This window comes from Danio aesculapii, chromosome 1, assembly GCF_903798145.1.
Source record: "Danio aesculapii chromosome 1, fDanAes4.1, whole genome shotgun sequence".
NCBI lineage: Eukaryota > Metazoa > Chordata > Actinopteri > Cypriniformes > Danionidae > Danio > Danio aesculapii.
Window position 1 is genome coordinate 51,044,317 of NC_079435.1, and position 23,777 is coordinate 51,068,093.

The 23,777-nt window shown below is 34.8% G+C and overlaps 1 protein-coding gene across 1 annotated transcript; it reads right to left on the reverse strand.

Moving 5' to 3' along the window:
- Positions 1-12,354: 12,354 nt before the first annotated feature.
- rbm46 (RNA binding motif protein 46) lies at positions 12,355-22,051 on the reverse strand. Its single transcript, XM_056451105.1, is given in 6 exon segments — positions 12,355-12,491; positions 12,493-12,608; positions 15,648-16,424; positions 18,562-18,691; positions 18,776-19,113; positions 21,910-22,051. Coding segments are annotated over 6 exon segments (1,572 nt in total). The 3' UTR covers positions 12,355-12,422.
- Positions 22,052-23,777: the final 1,726 nt, after the last annotated feature.

A 23,777-nucleotide genomic window follows, 5' to 3' on the forward strand; every position in this document is an offset into this window, starting at 1 on the left:
GGTAAAAGTGTTTCCATCGTATACATATATATGTATATATATATATATATATATATATATATATATATATATATATATATATATATATATATATATATATATATATATATATATATATATATATATATGTATGTATATATACTTAGAATATAATTAAATATAATATATTTATTTATTTATGATAGAACCAACAAAAATGCATTTTGCAGAACAAAAGCTGCATTAAATGGTATCAAGAAGCATTCCCTTAAGCAGAATACATTCTTTGACAAGTTAATTATATTTTAGATAAGCCTGTCATGACTTGATTAATCAGATAAAATTTAATTACCAATATTTAAAACTAATCAAAGTAATTGTCAGTTTTAGATTTCACACACTGTAAAAATTGATTCGTTGAAAATAGTGAGTAAATAATGGCCTTCAAATTATTAAGTAAATATGTGCATAATTCGAAAAAAAAAAAATAAAGTTTCTAAGTTACAACAGAAATGCTTACTTTTTTTGAGTAAAGTCATTTTTAAGGCAATGGGTTTACTCACTTTTTTCAACGAATCGCTTTTTTACAGTGTATGTGCATATGAAAGTTAAGTGAAGTCAATAGGTTTACTCACTTTTTAAAGTAAAATAAACATCATTTCAAGGCAATGGCAATTTGCTTTTTTTAAGTAATCATTTTTTACAATGTAAAAAAATGCTGGATTCCACATAATCGATTTGTATGTTGGACAACATAAAGAAATTAAGTTCACTAAAAAGTTTTTTACAAATTTAGGTGGATTGAACATAAAACAATTAAGTTGACCAATGACATCCGAAGAGTTGTGTTGTTGCAGCTCATTTTAAATTATTAGACTGAACAAGAAACTAAAAATATTTTACAATTTGTGCATTAAAAAATTATTAATATATTATAATTATTATTAATTAAAAACTTTATTATATATTATATTTAAAATGATATATTAAAATTATATATTATTATATAATTTCATTAAATATTATACTATATTATATCATTTTATCGCATTACAGTTAAGCACTTTTATTTTAAAACATGTTTCAATCACATTTTCCTATTCAAATAAAGCTAATTATAAAAATAAATAAAAATCATGATTGTGACAAGTCTAGTTTGAGATACAAATATGTTATAAATTAAGACTTTTTTGGAGAAATATATAAATATAAGTTACAATTACTATTGGAAAACAACACAAAACCACTCTTTTTTCTGTGATTTTGCTGTGTGAATATGCTGGTCTGTAGACATGGCTCAGGTTTCACCTTCAATATACATCTATGGGATTTTATAGCAGTTTCTCTGTCCATCAGGTGAAAATCGCAAGCCTGATTGCTGAGAAACGTAAAAGCACACTTTTCCTTGAGCTATCTTTCTCAATTTTTGTATAGTCAGGCATTCTCCACATGGGAGAGAGAGAGAGAGAGAGAGTAATCCTTTGAAAGTGGCTGATTGTAGAAATAACACCTTTGTAGTTTCTGTTTGTAGTTTCGACAGTAGACGTCATTCTGAACCAATTCAGATTAAGCGCAATCCTATTTTACCTTATTAGCACTGCCCCAGCAACTAAAACATCCGAGTTATATTAAGCTGCTCGATCAAATGTGAAAGACAAGGTGGTATATCATGGTGCTAAACATGACGGTTTTATGGAAAGTGAGGCAAAGATTGATAGACAAACGTAAAAAGAATGAAAGGATGTGCTATGTTGGCAATTTTCATACAGCACAGGTAATGTATAACCCAGTCTCATCGCTCCTGGTTAATGTCCAATAAAGCAATATGTCAAATCGTAAAGTAGATGCGCATTAAACGACATTTATAATGAAAGTCTGGCGCAAATGCACTTAAATTGAAAACTACCCTCGGACTGTTGAGAGCCCAGAAAATCTAATATATAGGATATAGGTGTCTGTGTCAATATCGCAATGGACAAAGGTCAAACTATATCATTGCAATAAGGCTAGACAGCTAGATTACTGTGCTTTTGTCCTCATGATTAAGGTCTGCTATGGCAGATATGTGGATTGTAGCTCCCGCTGTTCTCCAGATTGGCTTTGCGTGAGCGTGGAGACTGGGAAAGTTCGTCATCATCTGTCACGAGGGGTGGTCTATTTGACAGCAGGCTATATATTGACCTTTTGGCGAACAGTATTTTGCAGTCAAGCTGCAGGTGCAAAGTGGCTGTCAGAGTCATGAGTATGAAGTCAAGATGAGAGATTAGCATGTATCTGGCATGCTAATAAAATTTCTAGAAAGGCAAACGATTATACAGGTTTTCAGTGTGGCTTTTTACAATTGGTCAGACGTCCGCATGGGCAATTTACTCAGCTCACTAAAAAAAAGGCCAGTCACTTTTGCTTATTTTAGATTTCAACGGAAGGTCTAAATATATAATTATCCATTGAAATGGTGTTTATTTTTGCCCTGTGATGAGTGTTTGCATCAAGACATGCGATAAATAAAAGCACGAGAAGATTTCTGCGGAAATTGGAAGTCTGAATATTAGCAGCAATTTCACAAAATGACTCAATAGCTCAAATTGTCCTGCAGTGAAAGAGAAGTGCCCTGTAGTGCGGAAATGCTATAAGCTATTTATAATTCTTTAGATATAATATGATATTTCAGAATAATCTGTCAAACCACAGGACCATTTATGCAAATAGCGGATTAACATGTGACATCTAAAAACAAACAAGTTTCTTACAGTTTAAAGGACACCTATTTTACCGCTTTTAAAAGATGTAATATAAACATTTCAGAATGTGTCTGTAAAGTTTCAAAATACTCAAAATACCCATCAAATCATTTATTATGTAATGTAGAATCTGCCCATTTTGGTGTCTGTGCACAGTGTAGCAGTTTTTGTAGCCTGTGGCTTTAAATGCAAATGAGCTGGTTCTCCCCGCCCATCACTCCCACGTGCATGTCTGCTTCTCATGCATTATGTCAGATAAACAGCAGTCAGTGATAGAGATAGACTTGGATGAAGCTGAAATAAGGTCACGAGTCAAAAATACCATGTAGGTTTGTTTGATGTATTTTTGGTGGAGTCTATTCAAGCCGTATGCACGTTTGCTGACACCATGCGCCCGTGGTGATTACTGTAAAGAATTACATACTGATTTTACTGTCTTTGGGCTCAATTTTAACGATCTAGGCACAAAGTCTAAAGCGCATGCGCAAAAGCATTAAGGGGCATGTGCGAATATACTTTTGCTATTTTAAGGATAGAAAAATATGCTCTGCGACCGGGCGCATGGTCTAACAGGGTTGTGCTTATTCTTAATGAGTTATAGGTGTGTTTTGAGCATAATGTGCATTAAACCAATCAAGAGTCTCACCATGGCACATTTGCTATGTACATAGCGGATTTTGTAAGTGGAAAAACTGAATCTTAACTAGCGAGAAAACAGTAAAACAGACCAGATCGGCAGATAAGGAAATGGTGGAAACTCACTCCACCGAAGACATCCACTAGCCTACATATTTAATTTCGTTTGTTAATCGCAAAGATTTTTTTTCAAAACTATTTCTAAATTCAGTTCTAATTTTTTTAATTTTCAGTTCCAATTTAGTTATATCCAAACACACGACAGGTGGACAAATCTAAACTTGTTTTTATTAAAACAAATATGAATATGCATAAAATATATAATACTGCTAATAATATTATACAAACGCAAATTGTCATGAATAAACTGAAAAAAGCCCTCCGATATGAAGGCATGGAGGAACTGTTTTTTATATTTATGTAGAAAATAATAATTTTTGTAACATTTTAATCCTTTTTCCCTTAGTAAATTTTCCCTTAGTAAACACATATATTTGTGTATTGCTGTGCATCCTGTGTGTATTAAGCAATGTGTACGTGTTTTGGACCTGCATAGCCGCATAACTAATGCGCTCTGCACTGGACTTTCCACACAGTCTATTTCAGTTCCTCAAAATAGCGACGCACCAACAATGCGCTTTAGCACACCTCCTTTACAGACCGGAACACCCAAAACAACATGGTGCAAATGGATTTGCAATTTAAACAACGTGGTGCAAAACGTGAAAATTGGGGTTGCTCTGGTCTGAAAATAGCAACAAATCGCACATATTGCGCTTTATTGCGCCGGGTGTATGATGGGGCCCTTTTTTACAGTTTTAAAAATATTTTAAACTTATAAAACTAATTTCTAAGGAGCAGCTGATCACAGAGAGTTGTAACATATGTTTAAATACCAGTTTTTGCAAAAAATGTTCTGTGGCCATGTAGACATGGCACCTGACAATCAATTCAGTGGACGGGAAAACGTCACGTTTCGGTCGGCTTCAAAATGGGAGGGATTTGGATCCTATTTTAACATCAAAAAAATTTTTTAAAAGAGACTTACTGTGTTTCTATTACCCCAATATAACAGTGGACACACTATGCATACACACAGTTCTTTCCAAACAGCTTCCAAAAGTTGATTATCATCATAGGTGCCCTTTAATATAAATCCTTTCTTATAGGAAAAACAAAAAGTTAATGATCATTTAATATTTGTTGCTCATCTGTGGGTGTTTATTCCACATATTGACCGCCTGTCTACCGTTAATGAAGCAGATTGTGGTAATGTTGTGATGGCTTACGCCTGAAAATCAAAATTGATCACAAAAATTGTGAACTAATGGAGAAAGCATGGGATGTTTCACTCACAGGCATTAGTAAAGACTGCGTTGACAGATGACAGATGAGAAGAGCATACGGCTCTTATTTTAACCATGTCTTCAACATCACATTTTATAATAATAATAGCAATAATAATGTCACTATTCAATATGTTGAGTCCACATTGCTGTATGTTGAAAAGGTAAAAAAAAAGGGCTGTATTTCTGCATGCTGGCGCTCATGATCAAAGCTCAGATATATCAAGACTGAGAGTGAGGAAAAAACAGACTCGGATCATTTTTTCCCTGTGGGTCCCACTATCTTACGATACCCTCATAAGTAAAAATGTGTCCCATGTGTACAGCTTCTATAAGGTTGCTTGAAAGAAGGCAGAATTTATTTCATTTTTCCTCTAGTCCTCCTTCTGACATATGGGTTCTGCCACCTGAACTCATTCTCACAGTACCTCGAGACTGCTGCTTGACCTCATCTGTCTAACTTATCCATTTTTCATGCACGAGTGTGTGTGTGTGGGGGTGCACGTGTATTTCTGTGTGTGCTTGTTTCACTGGACTATATCTGTAGCGCATGAGAGACCCTTGACTTTATTAACGAGATTTACTCTGAATTTAAAATGCTTGACAAAATTGGCTCTTAAAATGATGCACTGCCTTGGGCGCTCTCATTCCACAAATAGCTTTATTCTTAAGCAGAAAGAGAATCTAAAATATGTAAGGACTGAGATGCTGCTGAAATATGAAGTGAATGCATATTCATCCTCTTTCTCAACTCGCTTGACTTGTACTGCAAATAGTAGAGCTAAAATCTGCACAGGTCATTTTGTAGGTGGCTTTAGTATTCATTGAATACTGTTTGCATAACCATATGACCTCTGCCACTCGCTTTATGAAGAACACACTAAGAAAATAGCTACACAAAGATTAAAGTAAAAGACATAAATACACTCGCCGGCCACTTTATTAGGTACACCTGTCTAACTGCTCGTTAACGCAAAATTTCTAATTAGCCAATCAAATTGCAGCAACTCAATGCATTTAGGCATGTAGACATGGTCAAGAGTCAAGACGATCTGCTGCAGTTCCAACCAAGCATCAGAATGGGGAAGAAATATTATTTAAGTGACTTTGAACATGGCATGGTTGTTGGTGCAAGACAGGCTGGTCTGAGTATTTTTAAGAAACTGCTGATCTACTGGGGTTTTCACGCACAACCATCTCTAGGGTTTACAGAGAATGGTCTGAAAAAGAGAAAATATCAAGTGAGCAGCAGTTCTGTGAGCACAAATGCGTTGTTGATGCAAGAGTTCAGAAGAGAATGGCCAGACTGGTTTGAGCTGATAGTAAGACAACAAGAACTCAATCAACCACTCGCTACAACCGAGGTATGCAGAAGAGCATCTCTGAATGCACAACACGTCCAACCTTGAGGCAGATGGGCTACAGCAGCAGAAGACCACAGCAGGTGCCACTCCTGTCAGCTAAAAATAGTAAACTGAGGCTACAATTCACACAGGCTCACCGAAATTGGACAATAGAGGACTAAAAAAGTTGCCTGGTCTGATGAGTCTCGATTTCTGCTGCGACATTCGGATGGTAGGGTCAGAATTTAGCGTCAACAATGTGAAAACATGGATTCATCCTGCCTTATATCAACGGTTCAGTCTGCTGACAGTGGTGTAATGGTGTGAGGGATATTTTCTTGGCACCCTTTGGTCCCTTTAGTGCTAATTGAGCATCGTGTCAACACCACTGTATTGTACAGTATTGTATAGTATTGTTGCTGACCATGTCCATCCCTTTATGACCACAGTGTACCCATCTTCTGATGGCTACTTCCATGGCTATAAAGTGCAAATCATCTCAGACTGGTTTCTTGAACATGACAATGAGTTCACTGTACTCAAATGGCCTCCACAGTCACCAGATCTCAATCCAATAAAGCACCTTTGGAATGTGATGTGGTGGAACAGGAGATTTGCATCATGGATGTACAGCCGAAAAATCTGCAGCAACTGCGTGATGCTATCATGTCAATATTAGCCCAAATCTCAGAGAAATATTTCCAGTACCTTGTTAAATCTATGCTACGAAGGATTAAGGCAGTTCTGAAGCCAAAACGGGTCCAACCCGGTACTAATAAAGTGGCCGGTGAGTATATATATATATATATATATATATATATATATGAGAATATGTATATATACGTATGTATATTAATTTGCATTTTCTTAATCTAAAAAAAATAACTGCTATGTTTTCAGACATGTTCATATCAAGTTTTACATAACCAATGTTTAGGAGATAGGAGTGAGCCCACACAACGTCATATGACGTTGATCTTTATTTCTATTTTGGTTGCGACGTCAGGAGACCAAAAGTTTATGCCAATTTGCTATCTAATACTGACATGATCTGGCATTCACATTTGGTTGTTTTAGGCTGTGGCATTTAACTAAACTGCAACATTATTTTAAAGTCATGGTATGACATCTATCCAATGTCAAAGTCAAAGATCAGTAGATGTTTATCTTTGATTGGTTTTATGTTGTGTAGGAGAGAGTGGGGACAGTAGCAACACTTTTTGCATTACCTTCAGTTTCCCAGAGACAGTGGAAACCCAAATTTAATATAATAATCCCACATCTATCAGACACCCACTCACATTGCTATGTGTACAAATGATAATATATGCAGAATTTAAACTTTAACAGACAAAGTCAAACGTTGCAACTGACCCCGAGCAGGGGGACGGCTGCATCAACCCACAGGGATAATTGCAACATTCGTTAAAATTTAATAATAAAAAATCCTAAAACATCAGGTTGGATTTTATTTTATTTAAAAAATTTTTGGCAAAGAATACAGACCTAATGTAAATTGGTTAAATTGTTCATATAAATACAGACTATTAAAAGAACAATCAACAACCAATTATCAGGCCTAAAAAAACTGAGTAAAAATATTTTTACTGAAAATCTAGACTGAACCTTTACTAAACTTTCAACTTAAATTACATTGAAATTGTGATAAAATTAAAATTTTACATAATTTACATTGTTTACATTGTTAATATGGCAAGCTTTTAAATGAATTTTGTAATTAAGTTGCAACATGCTGTTCATTAAACTCTGTCAAACCTGATTAAACTGTCTATGCTAAGGAGATACAACAGCTTTAATGCTTGATTAAAAAAAAACAAAAAAAAAAAAACAGTGATTTAAATTATATAAATGAAGAATGTTTCACAAAAACAGATTAGATAGTATGAGAAATTAAAAATATCTTTTTAACCTAAAAATGATTTTTATACTGAAGGAATGGTCACATGTGGCTGATTTCTCTCTGACTGAAGGAGGGTCTAACTAAGAATATGTGGTATGAATATCATCACTCTAACTCATTCCTGAATGGAAGAATAAGTTCCGTTGCAACTGCCCCATGTCCCTACTCTCCCCTAACTAACTAAAATTCAACATCACTTTAATGTCATAATGTGACGTCTATGCAAGTTCAAAAGCTAACATTAGCTTTTGATCTCTGGTTGTTTTTATGTGTCATGAACTAAATAAATTCATCTTTATGTCGAAGTCTGACCTCAAACGGACGATCAAACATGCCTGCAGAGAGTAAATCAATGTTTGATGGTATAAGATTGTGATTTTCAATCACAAAAAAAAAAATAACAATAAAAATGTTTGTTTTTCTGATCAATTATCATTTTCTTAAAAAAAAAATTATAAAATAAATTATTAGAAAATCTGTAGTAATGTTATCAGAGCATAATAGAATAACATAATGTATAATATTTTACTGAAACCAATACCTATATATAAATAAATCCACATGAACTGGGATTTTTTGTGTTATTATAGCATAGCATATATGGATTATAGTTAATATATCTGTATAACCGAATTGCATAAATCCTGCTAAACTGAGCTGTGAAATTAAAAGAACAGCACTCAAGTCACGCTATCCCTCAACATATATTCTTTTGAGTAGGATAAAAAGTGTTACACTGCCCCCTAGTGATAGACATTAAAGATGGTATATTTAAATGGACCCAATATGGATTGAAACGTTAATAATTGTGATGAAAATGATCACAATTATTATATTGACCATTTCAATGTGGTGATGTCATTGCCCCATGAAAATTTCCTGTTTGTTATCAAACTATTTCATAACTGTAACAAGAGGTAATTCAATCATATCTTAATGTTAAAACAGCTTTCATAACATTATTTATCAATATTTAGGTCTTTTTGGATTCTCTGAAGCTATAGAAATCAAAAATGTAAAACAGGAAATACGTTTGGACCATTGGTTTTGTTTACATTCCTCAAAATGGTCGATAGAAGTTTGTACCAAGCTGTACATATATGTTTATAGATGAGATGTAAGTGTAACACGTTTATAAGAACAGTCATTAATATTAATATTGAACATTCATTCAAATACCGAATTAAAAGGTGTCTATATTTGCATGATCTACTAGATTTAATCGATGAAATACAATAAAATGATCAGTTAATCCTAAATATCAACTTTTAGGCATAGGTTAAGCTTAGAAGAAACTGCTTCCCCTTATCTTTTGAAAGGGGATGAAATGGGTTTGTTTCTCCAGCAGCACAGCTTTTTGGTTGTGGTTTCCAAGGTTACTGCAGGCTTTCAAAAGACGTCATGTTAAAAAGCCCCTTCAGGGTTTTCAATGCTGGAGTACCCCCTTTGAATCAAATGAAGTGTACATGACGTAAATGAGCACTACAGTAATGCCAGACAGGTGAAGTGTCTCAGTCTGAAATGCTAAAAAAAAGAAGCTTGAGCTTAGAGTGCTTTTATAGGTACATTGAGTGGACAGGTTAATTTAAAAGTGTCAACAGCTTTGAAAAGGTAATCATCAGACATAGGGTATGACTGTTATTTTTGCTGCTTATATTTTTAGCGTATTCAGTCACAAATAAGTGTGGTTTCACGGTCTTACCTGGCATGGAGAGGCAAAAACACCTATTGTACTGTTACTGATGGAAATTCAATGATGACGCAAGATGCGAGATTGTACAACAAACCTTGCTTAGCCTTTCCTAAAAAGGAAATTAAAAATGCATTAGTAAACCAAAGTTGAAAACATCTTTGAATTGGAATATTCAAAGCTAAAAATGTGTAAAAGATGTATCCTCATGCCTGATTGGAAGTCAAAAATGTCCCTTAAGTTTCTTCAACCTTGCTCTGCCTTTCCTAAAAGTAAATAAAAAATGTTTTAGTAAAATAAAGTTGAAAATATCTCAAGTGTTTTGAATTGGAATAGTCGAAGCTAAAAAATTGGAAAAGATTCATCCACATGCCTGATTGAAAGTCAAAAATGTCCCTTAAGTTTCTTCAAACATCTGCTCTTCTCTGGCGAACTTCAGTCCCTCTGGTCTTTAATGGGCATCAATGAAAAACATGATAACAGTAAGAGAAAGTAAAGTAAAAGTATCTCAAGTAAAATCCATTTATAATAAAATATTTCAAATACACACTTAACTCAATACAGAATTATTAATGTGAAGATTCACGTTTAGTCTCTGCTTTGAAATCCCACCTATTGTATACTGTTACTGATGGAAATACAATGATGACTCAAGATTTGTACGATAAACCTTGCTCTGCCTTTCCTAAAAGTAAATTAAAAATGTATTAGTAAACCAAAGTTGAAAATATCTCAAGTGTTTTGAATTGGAATAGTCGTAGCTAAAAAATTGGAAAAGATGCATCCACATGCCTGATTGAAAGTCAGAATTGTTGCTAGAGCTTCTTCAAACATCTGCTCTTCTCTGGTGAACTTCAGTCCCTCTGGTCCTTAATGGGTATCAATGAAAAACATGATAACAGTAAGAGAAAGTAAAGTAAAAGTATCTCAAGTGAAACCCATTTATAATGGAATATTTCAAATACACACTCAACTCAATACAGAATTACTGATGTGAAGGTTTTGGTTCGGTCACTGCTTTAAAATCCCACCACTTTGTCCTGCATAGTAAATTAATGGGAAAAACCCTAAAAACACTAAAAAGTACACTGATGGTTATGAATTTGAAAATAATCAAACATTTTGATGTCCAAAACAAATCATACAAACTTTGGCTAACATCTGTCACTGTTATAAATACAATCTTCCTCCAAAACATCACAAATTATTTCATTTTAACAAATAAAATCACTGGAGTGGCTCAGCTAGGCTTCATCCTATGAATGCCAAGACTGGAAGAAAGCCCCAGCCTACAAAAACAGTATAGAGTCCCCTTCACTCACTTCCTCCTGGTCTCACTAACACCACTTCCAGCAGCAACCAAGCTTTCCCATGTGGTCTCCTATCCAGGTACTGGCCGGGAGCAGCCCAGCTTAGCTTCAGTGGGCGACCATGTGAGAATTGCAGAGAGCTAGCTGCCAGCTAAAACATACTATGCTGATCTAAAAATGTAGGGTAAAGGCTATTCCACTACTGAAAACAACTAAAGATGAACTAGGTAAACCCTGGAGCTTAACACATAATAACACTACATCATCATGTGTATGTGTATGCATACTGTTCAAATACTTAATCTAAGCCATAAATAATTGTTCAAAACGCCTGCCTTAGAATTTCTTAAAAGTATTACATGTAATGAAATAATTTAAAAAGCTTTAAATAATAAAAGCGGTAAAAACTGCATCGATTTTTCTGTTGTGGGTAGGGCTGCACAATATTGGAAAAATCTGATATTGCCATATTTTATTTTTCTGCGATAAATATTTCAATACTGTTTCAGAGGATGGTTTGAATAGCTCTATTTGACGGTTTTCTGGGGAGTCTAGCTGAATTTGGGTACAGAAGTTGAATAAATCATAGAGCAAAAAATGCTTTTCTTACTTAATTTTGTCTTGTTTCTAGTCCAAATGTCCAAAAAAATCCTAGACCAAGTAAAAATACTGTTTAGTTTTCACCGTCAGAAGAAATAAGTGAAAATTAAGAGATCTTGCCTGTTTTAAGGAAAGTATCTGCATTGGGGTAAATGAAATAATCTTGTTTTCGCTGTGAAATGTAGATAATTGGACTAGAAACAAGACAAAAATTCTAAGTAAGAAATGTTTTTTAGCATAAATCACACAGAAAGTCCATATAAATACAGTGATTCAATGATTAAGTACAATTCTGTAGCTCCTGGTCAACTATAATTCAGACTGGACATTGCATATCTTTGCGATGTGACTATTGCAGATGTGCACATTGCGATATCGATGCTGAAACTATATATTGTGCAGCCCTAGTTGTAGGTATTTAAGTCAAGGGCAAATGCCAAAGAGAAGCTTAACAACAACAAAAAAGCAAAACAACCTAAATGAAATTATGAAGATTTAATCTGCCAGGGAAATGTTACACAAATGTTGGCTTGACGCATGACCAAGCCACAACTGCATTGAGAAGTTCCGATGGTTGGACATTTTAGCAGTGTAACAGTTTATATATATTGTTTCCATTCAAACACTGTTTCTAATGCGAGTAAATAACTTACTTCTTAAGAATTAAAAAGGGAAATAAATGCTCAAACAGAATGCCTAAAATACTCTGGTAAAGAAACAACAACCATGGCTTGAAGTAAGTTGGAGCTAGTAAACAGAGGAAACGTTATTCTACTAAAACAGCACTAAATCAAAAACAATTAAAACGACTCATATGAACGTTAAGAAACACGCTGTAAGCAAAGTAACTTCTTGACTAAAGGAATGAAGACTGGTTGGGGATGAAGAGTCTTTGGGCAGAGGAGCAGGAAATGGGCAGGGGGGGGTGAGATTGAGGCCATGGGGTATGCTGGGTAGGGCAGAGACCTGCAGCCAAAGGACAGGAACCCAGACCCAGATGGTGCAGGTGGAGAAACATTCACTGAGGAGCTGACAGAGCAATCTGTTACAAGAAAACATACACAAATAATAACAGGTTTTAATGTGCATATGACATTTCAGCTCTCACCTGATTTAATTTTTTTTTTTACAGTACAATACCTGAAGATTTAAAAAAAAAAAAGCAGAAATGTGAACTAATCCCTGCAGGCACAGGACGTCAACATAACGTCAGGCCAACGTCAATGTCCAACGCCCAGCCTAAAATCAACCTAAAATCAACCAAATATCAACTTCTACTCATGTTACACCTTGACGTTGTGTGGACGTTACCACAATGACATCTATCAGACGTTGAATTTTGTTCACTTTCCAAAACCAACCTAAAATCAACCAAATATTAAAGTAAATTGGCGTCGTTATTGGACGTCACAATAACGTTGTCCTTAGACGCTGGCTAGACATAGAATTTTGGTCACCTGATGTCACAACCTAAATCTAACCTAATATTAATGTCTTATGATGTTGTGTGCCTGCAGGGTAGGTATGTTAAAGCATCAATATTGCAATGTGTGCATCCACAACAGTTACATTGCAGGATCTGCAATGTTGAATTGGGATTATAGTTGATTAAGAGCCACAGTCATTGAAGATTTTGACCAAAATAGAGCAAAAGTTTATCATGTACATGTGTTTTTAAAGGTTCAAGACACACTGGAGTACTTTTTAAAAATTTTAGCAGAATTGTGTGTGTTGAGCAACAGTTAAGAAAACGCTAAGACAACGTTTGGTCTGTGACTGTATGAGAATATCAAGAAAGTTTAAAAGAGATTAAATTACACCAAATGTAACTTTAATACAAATTATTTTATTGAATTATTTATTCAGTGAAGACTATGCAGTGCTATTTTACATTTGATTATTTGATTTCTGTACCTCAATTTTTATCAAACAGAGCTATTTAAGTCATCTGTTGAAATTGTATTAATATAATATAATATAATATAATATAATATAATATAATATAATATAATATAATATAATATAATATAATATAATATAATATAATATAATATAATATAATATATCACAGAAAAACAAAACATCTCTATGTCAGATTTTTCCAACATCATGCATCCCGATTATCAGGAAGTATTATAGTTTTTTATAAGATTTTTTATAATTATTTGTAGATTGGTTGATTTTTACACAACCACTCAATTGACCTTATTCTTTAATATGGAAGTGCGCTCGTTTTTGCGATTGTTTTGGAACTTTCTATTCAGTTGCCTATGGGAGAAATGACTAGGAATAACAACCAGCAGAAAACGGTCAAACTACTCGCTCTACAAACAAGCTTGTTCATGACCATACGAACTAAGCAGAACAATTTAATAAGAAAATATCAGTTTGCAACAACAAGCAGCATAACGAGCTGTTTTTAACATCTAAAAACTAATAAAAGTGAACAAGAGCGGAAGTCCAGATTCAAATGGCTGTGTCCGCTCGTACACGAGGAATAAGGTCAATAGGGGCTGGGTAAAATTGTCTCTTATGATGAAAAGGATGGATCTATTTGATCAAAAATACCAATAATATTGAGAAATATTATTATACATTAAACACATTAAAGTTCTCTATTTTAATATATTTAAAATGATATTTATTCCTGAGATGGCAAAGCTGCAGTTTTCAGTCACATGATCCTTTAGAAGTAAAAGTCTATTGGGAAAATGTTTAAGCTTGGCTTACACTGGAGAAAGATATTTCCTTTTTCCCTTTAGTGTGACGAAAGTCACTTTATGCACTTAAAAGCTTTTAAAAAAAGGTTTTTAACTTCATGTCTCCTTTCTGAAATATGCAGCTATCAATGAGAGTGTGTGTAACTTTAAAGACAAAGAATCTAAATCAAAGGCATAACATGAGCATTAAAAATGTTGCTTTTGTTCAAGCATTGCACACATTAATCCCTAATTGGTATTCGCTTATAAATAATGAATAACATTTGAATAACAGCAATCAGCAATCAGATGATTAATTAATATTTATGGTAGGTTAACATTATGCTCTATGCTAATGCCCTAAATTGTGTAATATATCGTAATAATTGTGTAAATATCAAGTTCTATGTCAGTAGTACCTTAAAGGGATAAAAAAAAAATCTGTGATCATTTACTCACCCTTCACTTGCTAAAAACCTATTTAAGTTTCTTTTGTTCCATTGAACACAAAAGAAGATATTTTGAAGAATGCTGGTTGCTGGTACCCATTAACTTATTATGGAGTACACCCCATTTTGAAAATGATTATTTTTATCCATTTCTCAGTGAATATAGGCGATGTATTGTGGTGCATTTAAACAGATTTATTAAACAGATATATTTATTAAAATAATATTTTAGTCACCAAACATATTTAGAAATTGAAAGACAATACAAATAAATTCAAGCTAAAATTGCAAAAAAAAATTACAATCTACAACATTTCAACTAAATTTTACTTTTTTTTGTTTCTCCTGATTTTTCCTCTTTTTTAAAATTTGTATTTCATATTTTTCTATAACATTTACATTTTGGTGTACTAGTTTTTGCACCGTTATCATAGGTTATTTTGTTAGATAAGCTCCAGATTTGGTTTCAGTACAGACTAATCTAATGTTTATGCACAAATATAATATTGTATAGCTTCCTATTAAAATATGAATCTAAAATATAGATTTGTGAGGGGTGCACTTATATATGCTGAGCACTGTATCTTTATCTTCCTTTATTTCTATAGTGCTTTTACAAAGTAGATTGTGTCAAAGCAGCTTAACATTGATTAAGTTGCATCAAACTGCATCAGTCAGGCCAAAACAATGAAGAGTAAGTGCAGCGATACGCAGTTCCACAAGTCTTAAACAAAGCAGGCCAGAGGCAACAGTGGCAAGAAACTTAGTAATTCTAGAAGATTTGTGGAAAATAGTTCCCAGTGACCAGCATTCTTCAAAACATGTTACTTTTCTTCTTTTAAAACCACATTACAGATTAGGAGATAACTTTCACTTTTAAGTGAACTATCCCTTTAAAAGCATCACAGAATCAAAAAGCCAGGAAAAACTAACCTAAGTTCCAGAGTGCATTCTGAGCCGCAAGCTCCTTGGCGTCCTCCAGTATAGTGCAGACTTTATCAGACATGAAGCTTCGTCTGGTGCTGCTGATGACCACTTTATAGATTAGCATTACTTTTCCTTCCTGTCCGGCAAGGGAGTAGAGGTGATACTCCGGCAGAGACCAGTCATTCTTGTGGCAGTAGTAATCCAGCAATGATACAGCTGAGCTCAGCTGACTGGGCTTCAGGGTGTTCAGGCTGACTGGGACCAAAGTGGACCCTGGGAAGAAGGGATACACACAGCGATCTAAGTCCACTGCATATGGCAGGCTGAGAGCGTGTGCGCTTAACCCATCGCCCATTGCTCCGATGGTCATGTCATTTCTGGTCTGGAACAAGAAGTTGGAATCACTGTAGCCTCCGACAGCGGTCACTCCATTGTGGCAGCTCCGTGGCCCAGATCTTTTGTTTCCGTCTTTGCTAGCAGGCTTGGCAAGAGTTACCTCGATAGGCGAACCATCAATAACTTTCCCATTCATGGACTCAAGAGCAGTTAGGGCATCCTCGCGGTTATAGAAGTGGATGAAGGCATAATCCGTCAGCTTCTTAACACGCTCCACAGAGCCAGGCTTCAGCTGAGAGAACTCAGAGCGAAGCGTCTCCTCCGTGGTGCTTAGCATTAGATTACGCACATAAAGAACTCGAACTCGCTGCATGGTTTCCTCGTCTAATTCTTTTTCTGGTTCGGCCCAGTCAACCTGGATGGTGTGACCCCACAACTGAAATGTACCTGAAACATCGAGTTGTGACAGACACTCAGCTTGTTGTATTTTTGTGGATGTTTACAAAAGATGTCATGTTTAAGTGGTCAACACGTACCCACAAAATTAGAGCAGCAATCACTCATGGAATTTAACTAATTGTATGTCTAATTATTAGGAAGAATTTTGATTTGATAATGCCTTCTGCTCCTACTAGTATAGTATTTTTAAGACCACTTTAGAGGTGCAACGATTAAACGATTTCGCTATTAACCGTGATTTAATTCATCACGGTTAATTAATCGTAAAGGTTTCTCAACACCGCGGTTCTGCACTGCAACTAAACTAAGTTATGCTAATTGTGCGTTAGTTTAAAGTTCTGAGCTTGTACACCAAGGCTAATAGCCACGCACACTGGATTAGCTATGACTGAGGCTATTAATTTAGGGCTATTCACATATCACGTCTTTTGTGATTGCAATTTCGTAAACAATTTTGTAATATAGTTGACAGACAGAAGTTCAGCAGCCTTTGACTACATTTGTTCTCTTTAAAATGGAAACATTTATCTAATATGTAGCTTAGATTTACATTAGACAAATACTATTTATTTGTATATTTGTTGTTGTCATTTATTTTCTGCATAAAATTATTCCTTATATTTAAAAAACGTTTTTCACTTATATTTATATTTCACTTATATATTTTTATCTATATTTATATTTATTTTTTTATTTAAATTACACTTTAAAAGATTTATTTATTAGTTCATTCATTCATTTTCTTTTCGGCTTAGTCCCTTTATTAATCTGGGGTCGCCACAGTGGAATGATCCACCTATTTATTAGTTTATTTTGTATTTATTATTTATTAGTTTTCATGTCATATTCTAAACTAGTAGTAAGTAGTAGTTTTAAAATTAATGAATGCATAATAATCATAACCGTGAAACCGTGAATATTCCTCAGACTATAATCGTACAACCAAAATCTATAATCGTTGCTTCCCTTCACCACTTAACAATTTTTTTCAACCCAGGCTCATTGCAGGTACATACCTAGGTTTACATTTCTGGGGACAGCGAAATACTTAACCGGAGGTACGTCTGCTCGCAGTTTTTGCAAATCCACCAGAGGCTGATGTGTACACTTTTATATGATCATGAATTTATCTTGCGTGTCCTCTTCTTGCATAAATCCACCAGAGGCAGGCAATACACACTTCAGCCTACCAGGCCAGCTTGTTGTCTACTGACTGACTGACCCACCCACCCCATTCCTTAAACCCAACCAACAGTCGTAGCAGCCGCGTGATTTCACCACGTTGTTTCTAGCCTGTTATTTATTTTTTTTATAAAAAAATTTTTTGCTTTTGTTTTACCTGGTTTCTTGAACCATTCTTTGCTGGTCTAGAACCCCATCATCGCAGTCAACTCCATAACACATCACAAGTCTGCCGACGTACACGTAACACCAGAAGCTGTCCATACGAAGGTAAACAGTCAGCTGGTAGCGCGAAAAAGAACGTTGGCAGCATCATACCACCCCGTAGTGTTCATTTTTTAAAAACGAAATGTACCTCTGGCTACACAATTTGTGCTCTCCAGAAATGTAGACAGGGGTATGTAACCACAATGAGCCTGTGTTGATTTTTTTACATGCTAATTTCTAGGACATTCCATTAAATATGTCTCTCAATCTAGTCTATATGTGTTTACTACAAGAAAAATGTGTTTCTTTTTTTCCTTTGAATTGAAAAATAAAATAAATTAAGAGAACATTTATACAGCAGACTACAAAGAACAGACTAATTAAAATTGATTGCTCACATTATAAACAGTGAAGGTTTTTTCGTATCGCTTCCCTAGTACACAAATTCAATATCATTTATGTGAATTTTTTCAATTAATTTACCATGGAATTCATCTGATTTTAAAAGTTAATTTGGTGTATCCTGAATAAACAGCAACAATAAAAACAGATGATATTTAGTAAATTAAGCATCATTAACAAATAAAGGAAGTGTAAAAAATGTAAAAAGCATAACCTGGCTTTTTTCTAAATAAAAAAAGCAATGAAAACCCCTTAATGTATGACAGGTAGTCATGCTAACCATCTCATGTACCACCAATGAATCGTATTATAAACTTTCCCTGTTCTTTTGCACCTGGTATTAGTTTCCTGCGAGCCATGGCAGCTGCCTTGTGGGATTCATACTCAACAAAGGCAAAGCCACGATTCTTCATCCTGTCCACTGCACTGGGATACACTATCACATCCATGACCCCTTCAGTCACCTGAGTTTACAATTACAATAAAAAAATACATCTATAAATCACTTAACAACTGATTCATTGACAGTTAATTAAATAACTACTTACCTTCATCATCTCTTCTTGGATCTCCTCCTTTTTCTTGTCTTTCGGGATGGAGCCGATAAAAAGGCGACAGTTATCCAGACTCACACAAACTCCAATGAACTTCCCGGGCCGAATTTCGTAGTTGTCGAGGAGCTGGATGGCTCGTTGGGCTTTCTCGCGGGTGGTGTACATGACGAAGGCGTAGCCACGATTCTCTCCACTGAACTCCATCATCAGACGAAACTCGTAGATGTGGCCAGCTTGCTCAAACACAGGCACTAGCTCGTCTTCATACATGTCTCTCGGGATTTTACCCACAAACACCTCACAACCTCGTGGAGGAGGAGGGCCCTCCCAACCTGAAATACGACTTCAGTGTGTTATTATGGACATCGCTATCTGATGCAACTAAAATAAAATGTCATTACAGTAATGTTGTAAAGCAAAAACATTACCCATTTTATAACATATATGCTGAAATAGAATCATAAAAGATGGAGTCATCTAAACTTTTTTTACTTAAAAATCAATGAAACTTACTTATTAAAAGTTGACAACAGGGCTGCACGGTATTGGAAAAATCTAACATATAGATATTTTACTTTGCTGCAGTTTATATAGCGATATGAATACAATTTTGGCAGAAGACTTGAATAGCTCTATTTGGAATCAAATCCTGATTCGAATATTCCAGTAGAGGAGTGAATCAAAGAAATTATTTAGAAATTCAGGTACAGTAATACAATATGATATTACCATGATATTTTGCCCCGCTAATGATAGATCTCAATATCAGCGATATATCACAAGAAAACCATCCACAATATATCATATTTGTAAATGAAGAGGGGAAAATGCTTTTAAAAAAAGGTATAAGATGTATTTCTTTTTTAAACGCACATACAGTTATTAGCCCCCATGAATTATTAGCTTCCCAGTTTTTTTTTTTCACCGATTTCTGTTTAACGGCGAGATTTGTTCCAACACATTTCTAAACATAATAGTTTTATTAACTCATCTCTATTAACTGATTTATTTTATCTTTGCCATGATGACAGTAAATAATATTTGACTAGATATTTTTCAAGACACTTCTATACAGCTTAAAGTGACATGTAAAGGCTTAACTAGGTTAATTAGGTTAACTAGGCAGATTAGGGTAATTAGGCAAGTTATTATATAATGATGGTTTGTTCTGTAGACCAGTGTTTTCCAACCCTGTTCCTGGAGGCACACCAACAGTACATATTTTGGATGTCTCCCTTTTCTGATCCATTAACTTCAGGTGTTGGAGTCTCTTCTAATGTTATGATAAGTTGATTCAGGTGTGTTTGATTAGGGAGAGGTTGAAAATGTGTACTGTTGGTGTGCCTTTAGGAACAGGGTTGGGAAACACTGCTGTAGACAATCGAAAAAAAAATTAGCTTAAAGGGGCTAATATTTTGACCTTAAAATGGATTTTAAAAAAAGTAAAACTGCTTTTATTTTAGCCGAAATAAAACAAATAAGACTTTCTCCAGAAGAAATTAAATTTAAAAAGGAATAAAAAATTCAAAGGGGAGCTAATAATTCTGACTTTAACTGTATATATTGTCAAAGTCAATCACCTTTTATTGGACTGTGAAAAAGAGTTGAAAAAAAAATTCAAGATTAAAAAAGAAACACGATTCATTGAGAATTTGCTTTCAGCTGTGAAAATTTTGCCCCAGGAATATTTCATAAATGCAAGTTTATCTACAATAGTCACCTAAAATGTACAACATAGGCTCATTCTGAAAACGTAGCCCTATATACATTTCTAGAGATCGTTAATTATGTAGCCGGAAGTACGTATGGCTGCATTTCATTTTTAAACGAACGCTATGCGGTATGAAGCCGTTCCTTTTCGCGCTTACCAGTTGACCGCTTACCTCCGTATGGACGGCTTTCCGGCTGTTACCAGTTTGTCCCGTTAGCTCAACATGTGTGTCGGTGGACGCAGAGAGAAGTTGACCACGACGACGGAGTTCGAGTCTGGTGAAGAACGGTTCCAGAAAGCAAGTAAGACAAAAACAGAAGCCAAAAAATAAAATAAACATGTAAATAAAAGGGGTTAGAATGCTGTAAAATGTGGTAAAAATCAGACGAGGGCTTTTCTTTTTCTTAATTGCATTTTAAATTTGTTGGGTTTTGGGAAGTGGGTGGGCGAGTCAGTCTGTGCTTTTTAAAATATTTTTGGTTGGGGTTTAGGGAAGGGGGAGGGTTGGGTCAGTCGATCAGTCAGTCAATCAGTCAGTCAGTCAGTCAGTCGACAGCGACCTCTGGTGGATTTACGAGGGGACAACAGGTACGAATGGCACTCGCAAAAGAAATCTCTCGCCTCTCGTGAATTTGCGAAAACAAAAACTCCAAGTCTCCAAAAATATACATAGATGTACCTTTACAGAATGAGCCTGGCTTGAAAATGTTGCAATTCTGTCATCATTTACACATTGATTCAATCCTAACTTTTTACAAATGTGTTGGTCATTACATTTTTATTAGTTAACTCAACACCTTCTGAATGTAATTTTGGGTTCCCTTTACCACACGGACATAGAATTGGCATGGACGAGTGAACGTGTCCCCACCAATATCAATCAATTACTGAAATGTCACAACCAATAATTCAATCGACTTTAAAATAAAATAATGCTCCGTCAACTCTTAACCTACACATACACCAAGTGAAGTTCGCTACGAGTTCACCATACTATTAACCAAGGCAGTGCAATTAATTAAAATTCAGTTTTGATTTTGGCCTCCATGATTATAAAAAACAATAATCGAGATAAAACACTTAAATTGCATCACACATCTCTCTAAATTTCTCTACATTCATACCTCCTCAAAGCCTGACTGCAGTTAAATCATGTAAATTGACTTTTGCAACATGGGACGGGATTGTTATTTGTATTATTAAGTGTTTATTTTATATTATTAAGTACTTTATTCATGTTTTTAAAAGCGTGAAACAGAATTTGTGCTTTTTAATGCAACTCTAGGGATGTATGTCCCCACCAATGTCAAGAACGAATCTACAGCCTTGCTTTAACATTATTTTGCTACCTCCTGGCCAACCTAAATTATATCATCCAAACGTCAATAGACCTTACATAAACACACACACACATTACCTGGAGGTGGACCACCAAACTTTCTCTGACCATTTTCCTGAACCATGCTGTAGCCTGTTCTGTCCATCAGGGCCAATAGTGCAGCTTCTTTAGAGCTGTCCATCATACTGTTATCAGACGGCTGGCTGCTGCCTTCATCCATGATCCCTTCACAAACACAAGAACCACCAAAGAAAACCTTTCTTTTGTCAGGTTTCTCATAAACTAATATATGCTTGTGTTCGTGTCAGTTAACTGGGTAAAGTTGGTTTTACATTCGCACATTCCTTCAGTGACAACTTCAGTTGCTCACTATATTGTTTACCGTGGTACTGAGTATTAGGACTAAAATCACATGTAAGCATGACTTCAAAGCACTATTTATTCGACTGTGGATAAGGTTGTTTTTTGATAGTCATTGGCTGCTAATATGATTCCACTATTTAGCATTAGCAAAGAATAACGTTACTAGTCTGAAATTATAACGAGAAAGTCCGAATGCGCGAATATACAACCAACTTTACCTCAAACAGCTAACTTAACGTCACGTAGTCAGTCGAGTCACAAAGCAGTATTACACTCGACGGCTGAAACTTTACACAGTATGTCTATTTGTACAGTACGTCTATTTCTGTAGATAAGCGAACTATTTGGAAACTGTGTAAAATGTATCTGCTTATTGATGAAATGCCGAATAGATATGAGGTTTGCGTAAGAACGCAGTTAGCGAACACGATTAGCATTATAACTATCGAGCGGTCAGGAAACAAAACATAACGTTAGTCTTAACGTTATATGAATTTAAAGTACATTCATTTATGACAGCAAAAAGACAATTGATTTATATTGGCACAACTGTATTAAAATATATCAGTCAGGGAAAAAATAAGATTTTGAGGTAACGTAAAATCCCCTTTAAACTCGATGATAACTCAACAACCAGTCCATTTAAACTAGCAGGGACATGTAAAGTTGCCCAAAACAGCTCTTATTAGTCAAATATATTTAATATTATAATCTTTGTGTGAATACTATGACGTGAGTGAAGTGTGAAAAACAATTGAAAGCTTTCGTTAAAAATCGCAGTCATTCGTTTTCAAAATAGCATCCATATTTAGTGTAATTAATCTGCGTCACTTACCTCTTTGGCAAATTAAGAAATTAATTAGGAAACGTTAAATTTCAGGATTAATTTAGTGTGACACTTGATGATCTATGAGGCGATGTTGTTGACGTCAAACACTATTTACGCGACCTTCGATTTTCAACCAATGAGCTGCTGCAAGGGCTTTTCTATAGGGAGTTTTTGCACTGTGCGTGTGCTTTATTTAGACATTAGCCATTCAGACCTGTGGCCAACCTGTTGTAAAGGGTGGTTCTTGTTCTCAAAACGTGTAGTTATTCGCTTCATTTTCAATTTATTCCTGAGATTTAAATACTTTATTTTAGTGATATTTGAAGCACAATTTTTTAGCTGGATTAGCTTGTCGGATGGTACAAATGTGTCAAAATATTGCCTAAATATTTAGAATAAATATAAATGAATAAATACTTAGTTTTAAAATACAACTTTATTACATCATATATCATGAGGAAAAAAAATTTTTGTTAAACTTTTAAATTAAAAAACTGTAGCCGATTGTCATTTATTAGGCAAATAACAAACTGGCCAGCACATTCAACTGTCCTCAGTCAGAACATGAGCTTCATAATTTGAGCTTCATAATTTGAGCTTCATAATTTGAGCTTCATAATTTAAGCTTCATAATTTGAGCTTCATAATTTAAGTTACATAATTTGAGTTTCATAATTTGAGTTTCATAATTTAAGTTACATAATTTGAGCTTCATAGTTTGAGTTTCATAATTTGAGCTTCATAATTTCAGTTT